The sequence below is a fragment of the Bombus flavifrons genome, chromosome 2 (assembly GCF_040668555.2).
Source record: "Bombus flavifrons isolate JBK064 chromosome 2, iyBomFlav1_principal, whole genome shotgun sequence".
In the NCBI taxonomy this organism is placed as follows: Eukaryota; Metazoa; Arthropoda; class Insecta; order Hymenoptera; family Apidae; genus Bombus; species Bombus flavifrons.
The window spans coordinates 19,957,909-19,976,834 of record NC_138443.1 but is presented as its reverse complement, the minus strand read 5'-3'; the positions used below and the strand labels follow the sequence as shown (position 1 = coordinate 19,976,834).

Sequence of the window (18,926 nt, the reverse complement as noted above, 5' to 3'; positions counted from 1 at the left end):
CATAGCTTGCTATCTTTAACACCAAGATATTAATTTCACTCTCTGCAAAAATAATTGTGTTTGTAATATGTTTGAAAAAAGCGAGAATTTTTTGAACTTGGTACTATTTAAGATATTTGCGGCGTAGATTGACTTTCTTAGTTTTTTTTTCGTTTTGAAATTTTGACGATACATTATTTCGTATGTAATCTATCATATGTTCGATTCAATTTTTAGAGAGCCTAGTTATATCGAAATTAGAATATTTATCTTCAGAGTGGATAGTTTTAACACGTAATTCCTATGGTAAGCAGCTGCAAAAGTGACTTTTTGTAAAATTACGAAAAAACCGTTCTTACAAAATTGTTAAGAAACCAATGTGTTATGTAAAATAGCTAGATGAACTTGTTTTTAAAGAAGAATTTAGCCCTCGTCTCATCGTTTTCAAATGAAAGTAATGTGAGATATATCGTAAAGATAATTTCGGCGTCGAAAATGCCGTATATTATAACGCGAAGTTGCCGCTATATACATTTATGAATTATCTGCTAGTGTGCGCGCGCGCGTAGAAAGTGCAGACAAGAAATTTCTTCGTAGAGGAAAAATGTCAGACATGCGCGAAGAATATGACTTTCGAGTCTCAGCGTGTTTTACTTTCGAGGGATATTGTCGCGCGCTACAAGTACTTTTATTACGAATATACGTAATTTAGCTGCGTAATATTTAAGTTGTAACACCCCTGGTCCGCGGTGTCGAGACGCGTTGGTGGGAGGTAGCCACGTGATCGAGCGCGTGTTCAACAATAACAGCTGCACTGTTGCTGTTCCCTCAATTCACGCTCAGCCACCGTCGAAGTCGGTTCTTTTTCATCGATCTTTTGCAGTGCGAAGCTACTTAACTGGTCAGAAAGGGAAACGGAAACATCAAACGTCTTATTAACAAAACTGATTAAGCTACCTGATTCGAACTAGTAAGTTTACGTCATAAACTTTTGTGAAAATTGAGTTGGTTAACGTGTCGTAATTTCGGTCGAACATATATCGATCGATCGATCCGTTCGATGAAATCGAATCGTGCCGCGAACCAGATCGTGTTGTAATCGATAAAATATATAATCGCGTAGCCGGGTTGTGGGCTGTGGAAATCGGATTTTCAGCGTCTCGTTCGAAAATAGAACGAAATTTACGACTTAGGAGCCGGTGTTCGTGATCGATGTGCACCTGCAAGGAATAGCGTGGGATGCTGTAAGCCAAGGCGACTGCCGGCTAACATCGCAGCTACTTGAACGTGAAACGTATCGATAGGGAACGATAACCGAACGAGGATGCTTCCTGCTAGAAGATTAATCATTGCCGTGTTTGGTGTTTGCTTGTTGACCGCTCTTCTTGAGGTAAGCAAGCGTTTAAGATCGTATAAGCGTACTTGAAGGAACGACTTTTGTGAGATTTTTAAAAACAATGATTTTTCTTCTCTTTTTTTCTACTTAATGTCAACAGTTGCTTAAAAATGGTTGAAAGCATTTTTCTAGAAAAGTGAACTCGTTGGAATTTTTGTAAGATCATTCTACATAGAGTGTATAATTTATTTTTGCATGATAGGACATTTCCTATATCGGTATATCGTAAAACATGATTTCGAAAAAAGGTAACGTTAGAAGGCGAAGACAGAAAAGTATATACGAAATCGAAAACTCGTACCGAACATAGAGAATTAATTAAACTAAATGCAAACTTATATATATATATATTCGATCAACCTAACCCCAGTCAACGGAGAGATTTAGAAACTAATTGTCATCTATGATACAACTGTCGATTTTCTTAAGGCAGAGTACATAATTTGCGTTTCAGGATATTCTTTTTGCCAGCAAAAAAGATATTAGCGTGTTTTCCCTTTTCGTACACGCTTTTTATGGCGTGAGCTTGCTATGTTCATGGTGTGATCGTGAGCTTTTTCTAACGTTCCCTCGTTTTATTCCATTCGCTCGACAGACATTTTCTACTCGTTGGCATAATGCTGGCAAAGCCGCTTGCTGAATGTACTTTTGCTCTTACAATTAACGGAGAAGAGGCATTATCGTCGTTGTTTACTATCTAAGTAATGTGGATTAAGAGTCGCGTAGAGGAAGTGGTGATGATGAAATTATGAAATTATTTTCTTTCGCGTAGGTGGTTAGAATTTTTGTTGAATTCATCGTTCGCATCTACGTAACCTATACTGGTCTAGAGCAATATCTCATACACTTGCAACTGTTTCATGCAATCGTGATAAGTTGAAAGCTAGACCGAATCAGTACGGTTTTGTAAGTACATATGTACATAGGTAGGTTCGGAGAATAAAGAAGCACGGAAGGAAACGAATAAGTCTCTACTGATACGTGTTTGCCTGGCAAAACCGAATTAGCATTTAATCCGAGTTATCTTAAACTTATATTTAAAGGATTTTACTAAACGTTACGATTTATACGTTTGTAGTAGATTTGAAAATATTCCCCGGTATTGACTGCCACTTCTAATGCTTTTGTACATATTTCAAATAAAAACAAGTAAATATAGAACGTAATTGTTCTTCCATGATAAATTCAATTTTATTAATTGATAAATAATATTTATAAGATTGAATCAATTGATAAAAAATGAATGAGTGGAGACGTTACACGGTTTATTTCGTTCTAACGAGAATTTTAGCTGGTGTAGAGACAGGATACGATTTACGGTGGAAACAGGATGAATTGCGTAAGAAGCGTGTACGATCTTGAGCCACGGAGGAAACGATAATTCTCGACAATTACCGCTGGTCGTTGGCAAATATTTAGGGGGAAATCGATCGAAGGAATAAAGGAAAATAAAGTACGATCGCGATATCAGGCGTTTCGAACCTCGACGAAGACTGTTCTCTCGACCGATTCCGAAACGGTGGATTATCGGTTTCGAGGGATATAAAACGCGGTGCTATCTCGTTTCGCTTCTACCATCGCAATTTTCTTCGTGCCCACGGTAATTAGAGGAATTAGGGAAAGTCCGAGGTGTTTTATCGTAATTAAAGAGTTGGAAGGGAGCATTTTATTCGCGTCACGTCGGCCAGCGGCTATTCTTACGATTCTACGTAGATAAAATAATAAAAGTGTTTAGATTTGAAAATGATGCTAAATCAAGTAGAAGTACAGAGATTGATTATCAAGACAAGTTCGATACATCGATCTATCATCGTAATATCGTGATATCGTAATATCGAGCTAGCAGCTATTATCGACAATCCTAAATCCTGATGATAACACGAGTTGACATTAAGATTAATAAGATTAAGAGATCGTTTCACGCGGGAAATCTTGACAAGTTGCAGAAAATCTTCGAGAAAAACGTGAAATACACTCTACTCGAAGATTTCCGCAAACTATCTTTCCGCGCTTCGATGTCTGTTCTTTGGCCCTGTAACGCGATTTTCCTCAGAATCAAAGAATTCTAGCTCCGTGTCTTCGTATCCTATAATAGCGCTAAATACTTCAAAATCACGAGACAATTACTCGAGTCAGCCACGAAGAAAGGAGATAAAAGAATAAAGAAACTAAAGAGCGAGCCAAAAGCAAAGAAAGAAAATAATTGTCGATGAAACGAGAGGGGGGAAATGAAGCAGACATTTAATTGCGTAATTGCGAATTTTCACCCTTCTTCTACGGGCTAATTATCTTCGCTGCAGAGATCATCGACGATAGATAAAGATCGGTTCTCACACGGGTCTCGTTAACGACACTCGCAGAAGAACGGCAAGGGGGATGGAGACCGGTCAACTCGAGGGAAAGCAAAATAAAGAAATAGAAGAGAAGAAGGAAAGGGAGGTGACGAGGGGAGAAAGAGGACAGGCAGCCGTTTATTTCCAGTACTTGTGTATGTAAGTGCATGCATATATGCATTAGGATTCAGGGCGAAAGGTGGACGTACAACGGAGATAAGATTTGCGAGGGGCAACTTGGCAAGCGAGGCGAAATTAACGAAAGCTGGCGAAACGGAAAAGGGATGGAGATAGGATTGGGGCGAAAGGCGCGACGTGGGACAAAAGCGGAGACCAACGAGTGCGACAACGACGATCACCTGGCCAGAGAAACAAAAGGAGACACGTGAAAACGGAACAGAACGTTAAACGAGGAAGAATGGAAGAGACGAAAAGTAGAAGTAGACGGGCGAAGAACGAAACTCGGATAGGATATATGCGCCGACCTAAACAAAGGATCGACGAACACTTTTTGTATAAATGTCAATCCTCTATGCTAAATTTACGTATAAATTTAGTAACAGCTCTGTGCTCCGTGCGAATAAAAAATCTTTATTCCGTTTTGAAAGCGTTTTCAGAGCGAAAAATGTTATTCGCAATAAACCTTCGCAAAATTACCATTACTACTCGCACGAACGAATCACAGGTTTTGTTTCATCGCAAGTAGAAGAGAATTGAACGATGGTTTGAACAAAATAAAACAGATTCTGCGTGTTTCTAGATTTACTTTTTTTCATAAATACGACCGTGTGCCGAAAAGATAGAACCGGCAAATGAAAACAGCGAAACGGAGGAAGGAAAGGAGAAGAAAGAGAACGAAGGGAACGAAATTTTTATGAAGCTACGTAGAACGTTGATTTAGGAAATGCAAATGAAATAAAACGAACGAAAAAATGAATAAAACGTAGGAACGATAAGAGAAAATGAAACGAATTACGACGGATGCGGAAAATTATCGTGGTAAAGTGCAATGGAATCTAGTTGGAAAGATCAACGACGATGAGAAGCGTGGACGCGAGAAGTCGTGGGAGCTGACAAAAGGCTAGCTGTTGCTGAGAAAGCTCGTTTCCTCTCCTATACCTATATTATGTAGGTATGTGTACGTTGTATACGTTGGTAGCTGTTGCCGCGTGTACTAACAAAGTGCGAAATGTTGTCACTGTCTACTTCGCTTGACGCGTTAAGGGAGGGGTCGGTCTTGGAATATCCTCCGACCATCCGATATCTTGTGAAAATTATTTTAAAGTTGGAAAAGCGAAGGGCGGTGTCGAGGATTATCGTGTCGTCGAACGTACATTTACGATACGTTTGCTCGCGATAGTAGCCTACTCGGGCGGTTTCTTCGTAGAATTTTTATTCGATTCGAAGATCCATATCTTGGTAATCGAAGGTTAGAAGAGCAATAAAGATTCTTAATGCATCGAATATTCGATACGCAATTGCTGGTCTTTTAAATCTATGAAATTTTCATAAATTCGAAACATCGTACGAGAGTGATCAGCGCTGTGAGAATAAGCTTTTCCATCTTTTGTAATTCGATTCTGACGGATTATTACAAGAAAAACAGGAAAAGAATCCGTCTTTACTTTTTAATTCGAAGAAATCGAGTTAAAAAGCATGTTGATCGAAGTACTTAAATTACCGATATTCTCACCATGTTAACGAAATTAATTACACACGGTGGCTCTATCAGCATCCTAACCTAGTGCTATTTTATTTCAAACTTTAGAATATCATTATTGTCGAGCACCTGTTTTCACGACTTTACATAATTTAAAAAAAAAAAAAAAAAAAGGAGAAAGAAGAAAAAAAATGATCAGCGAACATACGCGCCATACGAATTGCAAGTTTCCAGGATGAAAGGAAATGGATGATTTAAAAGTTGCGCTGTAACTTTTTGACCTAGTTTTAACGTTCGTTGATCGGCTCTGTTAATTCGATTCGAGTGCGCTCTTTGCTAAAGCTACTCGTCCAACAAATCAATCCGCGTTAAATAAAATCACAAACTAAAGGAAAAAACAGAGAGCACCATATTTGTACAACTTTTCTCCTCGTTTCTGCCCCCCCCTGCCCCTTCTTAACTACGTCCCTTGTAAAATGTAAAATGAACGTGTAAAATAAAAGACACGACCGTTCGCGTTCGACGATCCTACGGAAGAACGCTGGAACGTTGTCCCAACGGTGTGGAAGCCTAGTTTCGCGTGCGTTCGTTCGCGTCGTGTCGCGTCGCCATAAATGGGTCGCCTTTCACGAGAGAGCGTCCCATCCTCGTGGAAAGGTTCACGGGCCCATGGAATATTTAGCGATTTTAGCGAGCAAATTCGTGTCTATGCACAAAGCGCATCGCTAACGTGGAAACCATCCCGCGTGCACTCGAGAAACGGATTAACGAGGGACGGATACAGACGCGGATGGATCATCGAGCAGAGCGTAAAATGCCACAGCGAAAAATTCGCACGGCAACGAAAATGTTCGAGAGAAATCGAAACGCTTCGGGGATTGCGCGCTGTTACTCGGAATAAAATAAAAATCGAGCCGCGCGTGAAACTTTTGAAACCAGATGGGAAAAGTACGTCGTGCCGCTTTTTCGCCATTTTTCTCCCCTTTTCCTCTTCTTTTTGTGGAACGTAGTAGACTCGAAGTGCAGAGCGTTTTCGAAATTTTTTCAAGCGCTCTTGAAAGAGAATTTTTTTCGTTTTTTTTTTCTTTTACAGCATCCTCCGACACGGCATTCTCGAAAACGCTAGTTGGAATTCTTGACGGAAAGAAATTTATTACAGCAGAGAATAGGAATAAAGTAGCATATAAATAATAGTGCTGTAGATAAGGTAGTAATAATCGAAAAAAAAAAGACACTGGTCGGTACTATCTCGAATAAACGACGTTTCGTAAACAAGTGCTAGGCTGTTTCAAAATATACGAAGACACGAACACGGAGAACGGAAAAACTGTATAATACGTATGTACGAACGAGATGAAAAGAAAAATACGAAAATGTTTAAACGTAAACGAAATGAACGTGTAAAGGCAAGGGGGAAGAACGTATGTATACGTGCGCACGTATGTATATATATGATATATTTATAGATAGATATATACGTACGACGAAATTACGTTGTACGAATAAAACCACGTAACGTTAATCCATCGATAAGTATTCGCGTCTAGCTATTTCCCTTCTGAATACTTTAAGCCAAGATAATTGCAGAGGGAGAATCTTCGACGTCTCCAATTTCACTGCGAGTTAAGGAACGAGACTTGGACGCTTTTATCGGAAGAAAAATCTTGCGGAACGCGAATTTATTACATGCACACACACACACACGCGCGCGCGCGTAAGAAACAGTCTAATTACTCGTAAAAAACGACTCATAACGAAACAATAGGAAAGATTTCGACGATAATCAAAGCGCATGCAGCATTTATCGTGTGTAGACTGTGGCGAATCGACAAAGGTCGCCTCCGAGTCCGTTGGGAAGCCCATTGTGTCGAGTTAGTAACGCATTGGCGCGTGTGTGTGCACAAAAATTAATGAATCGAGCGGGTCAGGCGGAGCAGAGAGCATCAGTTTCCGCGGCAATTTCAATTCCTCTCGCTCCGGGAAACTTTGTCTCGCGAAAGCAAAATTAAACGCTTCAATTCTGGGAAGACGCCGCGAGCCGGTGGCAGGGCAGCATCCCCGAAGAACCTACCGCTGCTACAATGTGACGCGTAAGCGATCACGGAGAAATATTCTAATTTAATATTTGTCGTAGATACGTATACCGTGAAACGAACGAACGTACGATACGGTTGCGACGCGTGCGCTTATTAATACAAATTGTTGCTAATATTATCGTTACGATGATAACGAAATCGTCTTAATTAACGTCATAGTCAATGTAGTCATTTAGAAGAGATATTACGTTCGGCTAGAAAACTGTTACGCTACTTAACCTAATTAGTTGCTTGCTTTGTTGATAGGAAAAGAAAAAAAGTTAAACGTTGTACTATTACGTATATACGCGAAGCCTCGTTCGCGAGTACCAGGACACGGCGTACGAGACAGATATGCTGATATAAATCAGGCAGCTTAACGTTATTGTTGTTTGTATCAGCCCTGCATATACCTATGGGAGAACACGACTGACGTCTACTTGTAGGTTGATGGCGCGTGGATCGCAGCAAGGGTCGGGGAAACCGACGCGACGGGATCGCCGGAACCGACGACTTCTCGTTCCCATGGCATGCTAATGAGCCTCGTAAACCACGAAATACCCCAGTGAACTGAATAGCTTGCCGACGATGTATATAAGAAACCAGCTAGCGTGCTAGCTAAAACACTCAACTAATATCGCAGCTTTTTCATATATTTCATAGCGTTTCGTTATACGATATCTTCGCGCAAGAAGCAGTCTGCTGACGAATCGCGAGTAGTTTTGCTTTTTTTAGGCAAACGCTTAGAGAAAAAGATCTTTTCTCGTAGTAGATACGCGAGTCGATCAAAGAGTCAGTCCTTCTTCTTTCTTCGCATGTTCTGCGTGTTTTTCGAGAAATTTATAATAATCGTTAACGCGACTTTCTTTCACGACGCTTGTTCTTCCGAAAAGATCGTGGGTTGGTTTTCTTAGCCGTGACCGGCGCAGCGTCGCTAAGCGTAAAGCTACGTCGGTGCTCGTTAACTTTGACCAGCTCGTTAGCACGTGCGTACGCTCGGCCAGTCTGCAGAAGCAACTCTGAATTTTGGTCCACGAATCAAGCGCCTTCTACAGTTTCCACTCTAGCTTCCCAACTTCCTTGTGTTTCTTCGATATATAAGCATCGCGCGGATTCTCGTTTTCTCTTTGACTTTGCTAGCCGTGCAGCTACACGATACACGATCGCAGAGCAGTACGAGATGTCACTGACGAGCGATCTCGAGCGTTTCGTCCCTCGGATGTTTCGTCGGTTCGAATGAAATTGAGCGAGTTAAATCGAAAGCAATAGACGAATATACCTACGTGTTAAGAAATAACATGACTCGTATGTATGGGTTTCGAGGGTTGGAACGAAAGTAGAATGAAAGCTTCGGAAAGCAAATTTACAGGGAGACACGAACTGCTTTCATCGAGCGGAGGATCAGCGAATCGAGCGGACCAAACGGAAGACTTGTAAAACGACGATATTATCTCACTAAGTAGGTACTTACAAGTACAAGTAGAATAACGACCAGGCATTTTCGACTTGGTCGCTCTTGCCAATTTATCAACTACGATAACCGAGATGTACCTGGCTCGTGTTGTTTATAGGGCCGTATTTTATTCTATCCCGATGTTCGTCTTTCGCTTTTCCTTTTTTCTCCTTTCTTTCGGCAAGCAAGTGGAACGCGATTTTTTGAAAAATTTTCTCTAAAGAGGCGCTGCGCAGCAAACGGCCCTCTAAAGTCTAAAGAACCGCGTTCCCATTTCTTCCGTGGCGTTGTGAAAAGAGTCGCCGGAAACGTGGCTGATCTTTTTTTTCCGCGTCTGAAGCGAACTGCGGACTCGCTCTCTAACCGAAGTCAGACAAACTGGTGCAACAACTTATATGACAAAGCAATTGAATTTAACTCGTTCTTTTTTTTTAACTTTTACTTCTTTGGTATACAATTTTACGAGTTCTCCGTTGCTAGCTTTTTAAATTATTTTACTTGACGACTACGTCCGTTAAAAAGCGGTTAACGCGTAGACGGTAGTCGCGATTTCAATCGATTAGAACACGAAGTATACAAAAGGAAGAAAGAGAAAGAGAAAAAGAATAATTACGGCTTTGACGGTTTACCTTGACGGTCGAAGAAATCGGCCGGCAGAGAAAGATACCTCGCGTTACCTAGGTATATTACGATATATGGTAGACGAGGGCGATCATTTTTTTCAACGAAACGAAAAGATCGTCTCTGGTCGACCAGCTTCGAGCAACTTTAAAATCGACTAGCAAAAATTGCGACTATTTGCAACGGTCTCCAAGTATGTCCACGCCCCTTCGTTCTCATACGTTGGATGAAAAGGCAACTGCGTAGGAGGCAGTTTGCGGGCCGCAGGGTCTGCAAAAGGAGGAATCCTGTAACCAGACCGAGCCCGAGTCAAGTTTTGGATATAGGAAGGCGGAGGATCGTGGAACAATAGGGTGGTAGCAGAGATAATTATCAGAGTCGGCGGCGCAGCTGCGTCGTGTCGATTCGTTGCACCCTCGAGGCCGTACGATCGAGCTCGTGCAACAGTCAAAAGCCACGAGGAAGAGTTCAGCGTGCCGTGACACCGCACTTTGCCGCATTGGCCATCGTGTCCTGTTCGCTCGAACACGTGCGCAACCCTTTGACCAGCTCGTCGCCTTCAACGGGGCCTCTCCACGGGTCGTTGCATAAATGCAACAGGCTGCAACGGACTAGGAGGACCGTTCGAAAAGTTTACACCGGTGTGTAAGCGACGTTAAGGGACGCGCTGCTGTTGTTTTCGAGTTTCTGCAACTTTGGTCGAGGCACTCGACTATGGGGCAAAAGAGGTGTGGTTAGCGGGGGAATTAGGTAAAGAGGAATTGGTGTACTCGCTGTTCGTAGCAAATATTCCCGATACTTTATCACGTTTTTTCGTCGAATAAATTTTTTGTCTTTCGATAGCGAAGGCTAAACGTTTTATATTTCGAAACGAGGTCGTTCTGGAAAGCAAAAACCACACAGCTGCTAAAACGATATTATTCTTTGTATTTATCTTTGTCCATTATCGATTCGTATAATGCAAAAATTATAAGTATAAGTAAAAATTGCCAAGTTCAAAGCAGCGGCAATAACCGTCGATGAATAAAAAATAAGTGTCTTCGTTGCGGCCAGAAGCGCAACTTGAAAGAGAATTACGATCAGATTAATGGCTTTAAAGATGCGCTTTTGCGCGCAGGTACGCGCCTAGGAACAGAGAAATTATCGAGCAAAGCTTCGTTCGATATTTTAACTTTACTCTTCTTTGCACTTCTCAGAAAAATTCAGCTTGTGAAACGTAATATGCGCGTGAAAAGGTATTTTGCATTTGCACGCGTGCGTTTCGTTTTCGGTCGTCGTTAGGACAGGAAGGTGGAGAGAAAAGGTTGAAAGAAGGACGAGCGGTGCACGGACCGTTGCGTAAACACACAGTAGGATACAGCTAGTAATTTGGTTACTACCACCGAAATATCGAAGCGACGAACGCATCGCGTAACGAAATTCCATTTATCTCGTGTTTATTATTCGTATATCGAATATGGAACGTAAGGGGCAAAAAAAAAAAAAAAAAATAAATGTTCGGGCTTTGTTTCTTTCCAACTGAAAACCAATAAACTAAATATAAATTCTTCGATATTACTTCTCGGTTTCTGTTATTTCATCCGTTATTTCATCCGTTATTTCAATTTTATTCGATATCATCAAGGTAATAGGTTTGTGAAAATATAGCTGCTCCTTCTAATCTTATTCGTCGTTGAATAAACAGAATATCGCCGAAAGAAATAATTTTACGAATCGAACGACCTTACCGAGTCGCGATGATGTTACGAGTCACGATAAACTTTCTCGAGTTAAACCATAGATCGAAGGTTGACCGACCAACTTTTCCCCATTCTTGCTTACGGTTACACCTAAATTATGAAAGATAAATAACATACGTATAGGCGGAAAATATTCGAAAGCGAGCTGATCGCAACGGCACGCTGAAACGAAACGCTGTCGAACGTTGCTCTCTTAAATCGAGCGATGCTCGCGTTCCTGTGCATCCCTATTTCATAAATGCACTGGAGTGCACCGATTAAAACGCTCGCTGTTTTCACTTTCCTCGGCACGGATCACGAATCTCGACTAAATATCCTGACAGAGTAAAAGCATTAGGAATTTATATCCCGTAATCGGTGCTCGGTTATGAATTTCAATGGGAACTTTTTATTCGAGAAGACTAAGTATAATAACGTTTCGATTTCGTTATAAACGCGGTCCGAGACGCTGGCCGAAAATTCGTAATATCTACTTTTTCGACGGGTTAAACGCGCAGTTGATGTCATTTTAGTTACCATTTGGACTGCTCGTAAATGCAAAAAATGTGTCCGCGCACAAAGAGAAAACGAAAGCGTAGTATACGTTAATAATTTGCGGAAAGATGTAAGCCGTTTAATCGAATACAGCGGAGTAGCGTTCGTTGAGCGATGCTTGAGCAACGTATTCGACAAAATTGCCAACGCGTTATATGCGTATGCGTATATGCGTAAGGAAATCCGACGAAATTTGAAATTTACATGGAAATCAAAAGTTCTTTTTCTTTTGGCGTGACTCGAGAGCGGGCTTATCGATCGGGGCGTAAATCGAAAAAGAGTGAAACGATGTGGTTAAAAGGAAGGAAGGTTAGAATCGGCTAGAGAGGAAATTAAAAGAGAGAGAAATTTCTATGGCGCGTTACGACCAGGAAGGAGTAATTTTCAATCGGAATTTATCGGTGCGACGCGACGCTGGCATACCGGCGCGATGTGGCGCTGAAAAAAAAAGGGGGGATACAAAAGCCACCGCAATTACTGCTTCCGCTTTGTCCGTCCTGCCGGAAGTCCTATTCATACTCGTCGCTATGAGCGCCGTTACTTCCGTCATTGTAGTTACGGACCTACGACCGATCGTAAATCATTCTCTTTCTGGTCTCTCCTCTTACAATTAGCCTTCCGTTGTAAAACAGTGGAAACGGAGTTTTACGCGACGCGTCATCCGACAATTAACCGTCGATCGAAGTAGCGATTAATATCGTAAAATCGTAGAGGGGCAAGAAATAACAAATAGATCGGCTTTCAACAAGAGGAAAGCAACGTCGCGCAAAATGCGTTATCGACAATGTTCCTCGATGTTCCCAATCTTACGATGGATACGACCGAGTCTCGTGATAGTCAGCCTCGACGTCCAAGATCCAACTCGTGATGGATTGCGTTCGCAAAGACTTTGAAGTTGCGACGGTTGCCTCGAACGCGATAGATCTAGATCATAAGGTATCCCCTTATGGATGCAAGATGGTCTACCTGGACTGTAATCGAGTTTGAAGATGATGTAGTCCCGTGAAAGATCGCCTCTGAACATCTGTTTACGAAACAAAAGGTACGTCCTTTTACCTCGTCTTCGGCTCGACAACTCGCGAGCCTTGCCAGCGTAAAATGATCGATTGCTTTCCATTCGTTCGAACTTAACACCGAGGGAGCAAGAATTGCGTTTGCGAATATCGCGTTTTGCAAACAGTTGCAAGATTTCAAACCGCGAAGAAAGCGACGTAAGGAAAAGTTACGATAACGCGAGTAAAGAAGAATCGAACAACGACGATCGTTATTATCTTTGCAAACTCGATTCGAGGCAGATTCGTTGGGTCGCGTCGCGTTGGGTCGCGTCGCGTCGCGTCGGGAGGGGTGCGGTTACAAGCGCGGAGAAACGCTCGGAAATTGTTAAAGACCGTTTCGAACCGCGGCCACTCGGCCGTTTACGCCAGCTTCTTTCAACGATGCAATTTCCTGTTCGCTTGCCGTACGCCAACCCTACTGTTATCGATTAAAGGCGAGGAGCCCTCCGGACACTACACCGTTCCGAGGCCATGCCTCACCGGTCGTCTAGAAAATGATGTTTTTCGCTTGCGTGAAGGCCCTTTAAGATCATCGTCGTTATTATGACTTGCGTAACTTATATAAAGAGAAAGAAGTGGTTTGCAGTTAATGTGCGCGTATCTGTCGCAGAGGGGTGACATTTTCCGCAAGTATTCTCGAGTATTACAAATCGCAGATATAAATGAAAGACTTTAGCGATCGCACGTGCGAATGGCGCGTGTAGCATGACTGAATCGTAATGCCGAGTGATAATCGTAATACGCGGAGTTTCGTCGTTGGTTTCTCGCGTTCGTAAGCTGCGATAAAGAGGAAAAGGAAAAGAAGCAGAACCGCGCGAGCGGTAGCGACGCGTAGCCACCTGACTCGGGTCAACTCGATCTTTAAGTTCCTTTGTTAATAAGAGGGTGACGTACCCGGCGTTGGGGCACCGCTGTTATTAACCCTTTTCACCGGACTTGTCTCGCCCGCAAATTGACAGGTTGCAACCTTACGCGAGGAGCCAGGATCGTGTTACGCCACCGATAAAACGACGCTCTAACTTACGAACGCGTACACGTTGCCTGTCTTGATGTATCGTGCTCGTGCCGTTTGCCACGGCAATCTTCTCCCTTTCGGTGAAACCGCGCTTTCCACCTTTTTACCTATTATCGATGAAAATCAGAAAAATCTTTGTCTTCGCTAACGTCTCGTCCGTTTATATCGGATTCGACTCGTTATCGGCGTTCTTTGTCGTTTCTTCTTTTTCCAATGTAGTACGCGAGATGCTCTTTTACAGTATATTAATGCTATGACGTTCGATAGCCGGTATTTTCTTCTCGAAGTAAATGAATTTACGTTCGACACGCGACGAAGCTTTGTAAGTAACGAAAGAATAAAATATCAGAGATGTTCGAATCTTTCCTTGCTAAATTGAAAAGCTGGCATTCGTATTAGTAGAATAAATCGATGTTGTAAAACCTGCATTCGCGTTCAACGCATACGTAACGTTTGCGTGAAAGAACAAAGCTTCGCAGGACGATGTTTCTAATTGACAAACTCCAACGACGGTTGTTCCTTGCGAAAGACGATATTGCCTGCAAACAGGATAACGTAACGAGAATGATAATTCCGTTGAGCAACTTTATATTTTATAATTTATATTATTGTATATCGTAATTTATAGAGCTGGGATCAGAAAGCGAGAAAATACGGAACGTAATTTGGGTGAATTATCGGCTTGGCTCTTTGATTAAGTCCATTCTTAAGTCTTTTCTAGGTTTCCGCGTTGAAGAAAATTCTCGAAAATTCTTCCATACTCTTCCATGCTTATAGAATAGTCCGCAACATCGATCAAATAATTTTTACCTTAAGCTTTTTAAACGGAGCAAAATTTAGACAAACGTACGAACAAACGAAGAGTCGGTTAAAATTAATGGTCGGAAACGATGCGGTACGCGGCTTACGCGACAATCAGTAGGGTATAGGCATATAGGGTGTATAGGTATGTTAAATTCGACGAAAGATCGTGGCAGCGATTAACGTCTCTTCTCGAGCGAATGAATGCACGACCGCGCGCTATCGATAGAGAACCGAGCGGTGGTTGCTGAACGTAAGGAGAAAATAAAAGAGACGAACGAGGTTTTACGAACGGACGGTGGCTGGTGCAATGACGCACCTGATGGCTCAGTGACCGTTGGCGCGTGCCAGCAACCGGCTGCTGCCAGCTGCGACCAAACTACCACTCGCTGCATTTCGTTCGTCGCTCTTTTCGTTATAAGCCACCATCTTCGCCCCTTTCGTCTCCATTGATTTCAAATGGTGCTGCTAGAAATCGATGGAAATCAATCGTTCGAAAAAGTTCTTCAAAAAGAATTCAACCACGATTTTATCCCGACGATTCTTTTCTCATTTTGGTGATCTATCTTATTAACTCGACGATATCAAAAGGGAACGCTAAATCGATTTGAAACAAACTGAACCAAGTATTTGGCTGAAATTATTATTATTACGTATTTGAATTTTATTTTTAAAAGGAATTTCACTTCACCACCGATGCTGGACTGTGCACCGTGTCGATCTATTTTGTATAAAGTGTTTCAGAAATTCAGATCGGGGATTATTTCTTAGATATTATTAGCTTATTTCTAAGAGATAAATTTTAACGCAGTTTCCTTTCTTCGATTTATCGAAACGAAACACGCTTTCAATTAGTACGAATATTTTATTTTTCATAGCTGACAAGCGTTTCACCGAAATCTGTGTCCCCTTAAACGAAATATCCGCACATTTAGCGAGTATCGATGCGGCTCGATTCGTCAATGGCGTATTATGCTTTTATCTGAATTACCAGTTACGTTACGAAGGGAAAGTAAAAGCGTGATTTGTTGGTGAACAGATCTGCCATTCGCTTGGGTAGTCGAAAAATAGAGAACGTTCTTTAGGATTGTTATTCGCGTGTGAAAAGAAACGAAGCTCACGTCGGACAGTCGTCGAACATGTCAGGACAAGGGTTGTGCGTAACAAGGGCGAAGCTAAAGCCACGAGAAACCCTAATTTGCGTGTTGACCGAACGAGTTGTCTGGTATATCTCGATAGCGGTTTTTCAGGCGCAACGAAAGAAAGGCGCAAGGTGTTGGCCCAGTCAGGTGGCTTTATCCTTTGGCACCTGTTCTCCCGAGCTATACAGTAAATTTAGAACAAAGCGATTACCAAGCCTGAGGTCTATTCGCTTGGATATAAAAGTCTATACTACTACCAAATAGCTTTGTTAATTCTAATCGACGTAATCACGAAATAGTAGTATGATAGTACACGAGTATGGAATAGCAGTAGGTAGTAAAACTTGTATTTCAAGTTTCCTGATAGACGGATACGTCGAGCTGTAATAAATTACTTTTGCGCTCCTAGCTTTTTCCCTTTTTCCTTTTTTAATATGCTTCCTAAAGAATATCGATACAATTTAAGCACGAAATTTCCAAATAATTAGAAATTCCGCTACATCTGTCGTTCCGTTACAGATCTTTTCGAAACCGGTTTGCATAACGGTTTCTCGAGTGTCTCTTTCTTTTATATCCATTGACCGCGTCTTCTAAAACGATCACTGCTCGATCGATCGAAAATCTAAAAAATTACAAAAATGTGGCTATCTTTTATATAAAGTCGATACAAGCTTTCGATGTACATCGAGTTGCCTCTGAGCGAAACGCATCTGCCCTTGTTCCAGGTGAGCGAAGCCAGGCCGCACATCAGGCATCAGAAAGACGGGAGCCATTGTAGCAGATGCGGTCCAGGCTGGGGCGCCGTGAACCATTGCGTCCGTGGCCGTGACACCGAATGCGGCAAATGTGCACCAGGCACCTACAGCCCCCACCACAGCACCCAGCCCTGCTGGATCTGTTCTAGGTGCGGTCCAGGCCTGTACGAGGCGCATCCTTGCACTTCCAGAACGGATACCGTCTGCGATTCCTGTCACAGGCCTGCTCCGGATAATCTCGACTATCGAAACAAGTGTAAAGGTCGAACGAATTTGTTTCTCGCACCGGAGGACGCATTCGACACTGCAGAGCAGAGTATCTTGGTGAACGAACCCGATGGACAGGATCTGTTGGCTGACGGAGACAAAGTGCTGGAGAAAGACGCCGAGGCGGCCATTATCAATGGACAATTTAATTCTTTGGAAAGGTTCTAGGAGTGGAATCGTTTAGTACAGTTGCTGTTACTTTGTTTCCATTTTTAAGGAAACGCTTTCTAAAGATATTACCGCGTTCGGTTAATCCGAACGAAAGAATCGCCTATTACCGTTAAGTTTTAGTCACCGATGATCCGCCATTCAGTCTTCTTCTAAAAGTAGTGGACAAAAATTCTACTTTCTAAGACTTGGCGATCTTCTAACATTCTGCGACAACTATATCTTGACGAACCGTGAAGGGGGCACTTTCATTTCCTGATATCCTTTGAAACGTTCCTACGGTTCTACAAGATCCTGTTCGGATGAGTAGATCGGGATTGGAGATCGAGAGGAAGCTTTCTCCTGGGATATCGGGTTTCCTTGAATCGTCTGGGGAAAATTGCAAGATCCAGCTGTATGGAATACCGAATACTCTTTAGAAATTCATAAGACGAAGAGAGGACGATTAAGAAAGTTTTCGGCTTCGAATAGAAGCGGAAGATCGTGGATTAAGACTCGTTAGCCCCGTCGAGTTCGTTTGCAAGCTTTAAGACTGTGGATCAGATTGAAGGATTCTAAAATCGCTGATCGAATTTAAAATGTTAATCGAGAGAAAGATTGAATTATTAGAACGCGTTATTATTCAAATGATCGATATCTGCGAGCCTTTAAGTTAAGGCTCGACCGGTTAACGTCTGCTACTTGTCAACGCTGGTGCTCGTTTTTTTTTCTTTTCAATTTTCCTATTACGTACCTTTTTCTTGTATATTTTAATAGTATGTATAAATATTCGAGAAGGAATTGGTCGGCTTAGATCGATCCCTCGTTGCTAGTCAGTTAACCACTAAGTAGTCGATAAGAGGTATCATATGGAATCGACACGAGGTAATATTTAAACAGCAGTGTATACCGTACGCGTATGCCGTCATAGTTCGACTCTAAACATAATATATAACGGCACGTCATCTTCCACCGAGCGATATATTGCACCTTTGATGTCGACAGCTCGTTAATCATGGTACTCGGAAAGTCCAGTTCATCATGGCGTTCAATCTCCTTCGACAAAATATTTCCGATTGTCTCGCATGGGATACACTGTGAGAATTTCGAACGGTAAGACTAGGAAGCTTGTGTTAGTTTTGAAACGACGTCTAATCGGTTACGTTAGTTTGCCAATTAATGCTAATAAATACGAGATACTTAGATGGTACTTAGCTGTGATTCTCTAGAGTACCTTTGATGAATATTCGGCATTTGTTTGAACCTAACGGGACAATCGTTTGAGCACGTTCTAACTGTAGATTCCTGTATGATATAATATATTATAAGCATATTTATATGTATATACCCAAAGATCTCCTTCTTATTGTCTGCATATACGCAAATTCTCTCTGCAGAATTCTTTCATTCGAAGAAGCTAAAAATTCCTTCTCTTTCTTCTTTCGTGATTATTTAGAAAGCTGCCACCATCTTGGATTTCGTCGATATTTTTAATATGTTGCCTATAATGTTAATACGTCGAGCGTCTTTTTCCTTTACGTGTAACCGACGCTCGGTCTTAGTTTCCATGATATTCGCAAAAAGAACCGTCGGTACTACTACAGTGAATTCTACCTACAATCGTGTATAAAATCACACCTAACCCCAACCTAATTCTTATCTTCTGTTTACAGCTTATATAGGTTTGGTGGGTTAGGTGTCGTTCTATCCGGCAACCAATACCAACGTGTGTATGCTGTCAGTTACTTACGAATATCGGTACCGACAGTTTCTTACGAATTTCTCAAATATTAAAAGATACGCGTCAGTAAACGCGTAAAGGAAAAGGTTGTTCGAAATGTTGACTTCTACGATATATTGAGAAAATCATCGAAATCCAACGTGCCGGCAGCTTTCTAAATAATTGCCGAAAATTTGTATATCTACGATGTTACTCGATATGTATACACGCCAT

The 18,926-nt window shown here is 41.9% G+C and overlaps 1 protein-coding gene across 1 annotated transcript; it reads left to right on the top strand.

The window, feature by feature from the left end:
- Positions 1–937: 937 nt before the first annotated feature.
- Positions 938–18,594, top strand: LOC138189608 (tumor necrosis factor receptor superfamily member 5). The gene is made up of 2 exons (XM_069131673.1): positions 938–1,369; positions 16,529–18,594. The coding sequence occupies exons 1-2, from the start codon at positions 1,304–1,306 to the stop codon at positions 16,991–16,993; spliced, it is 531 nt and encodes a 176-aa protein (XP_068987774.1). The 5' UTR covers positions 938–1,303; the 3' UTR covers positions 16,994–18,594.
- Positions 18,595–18,926: the final 332 nt, after the last annotated feature.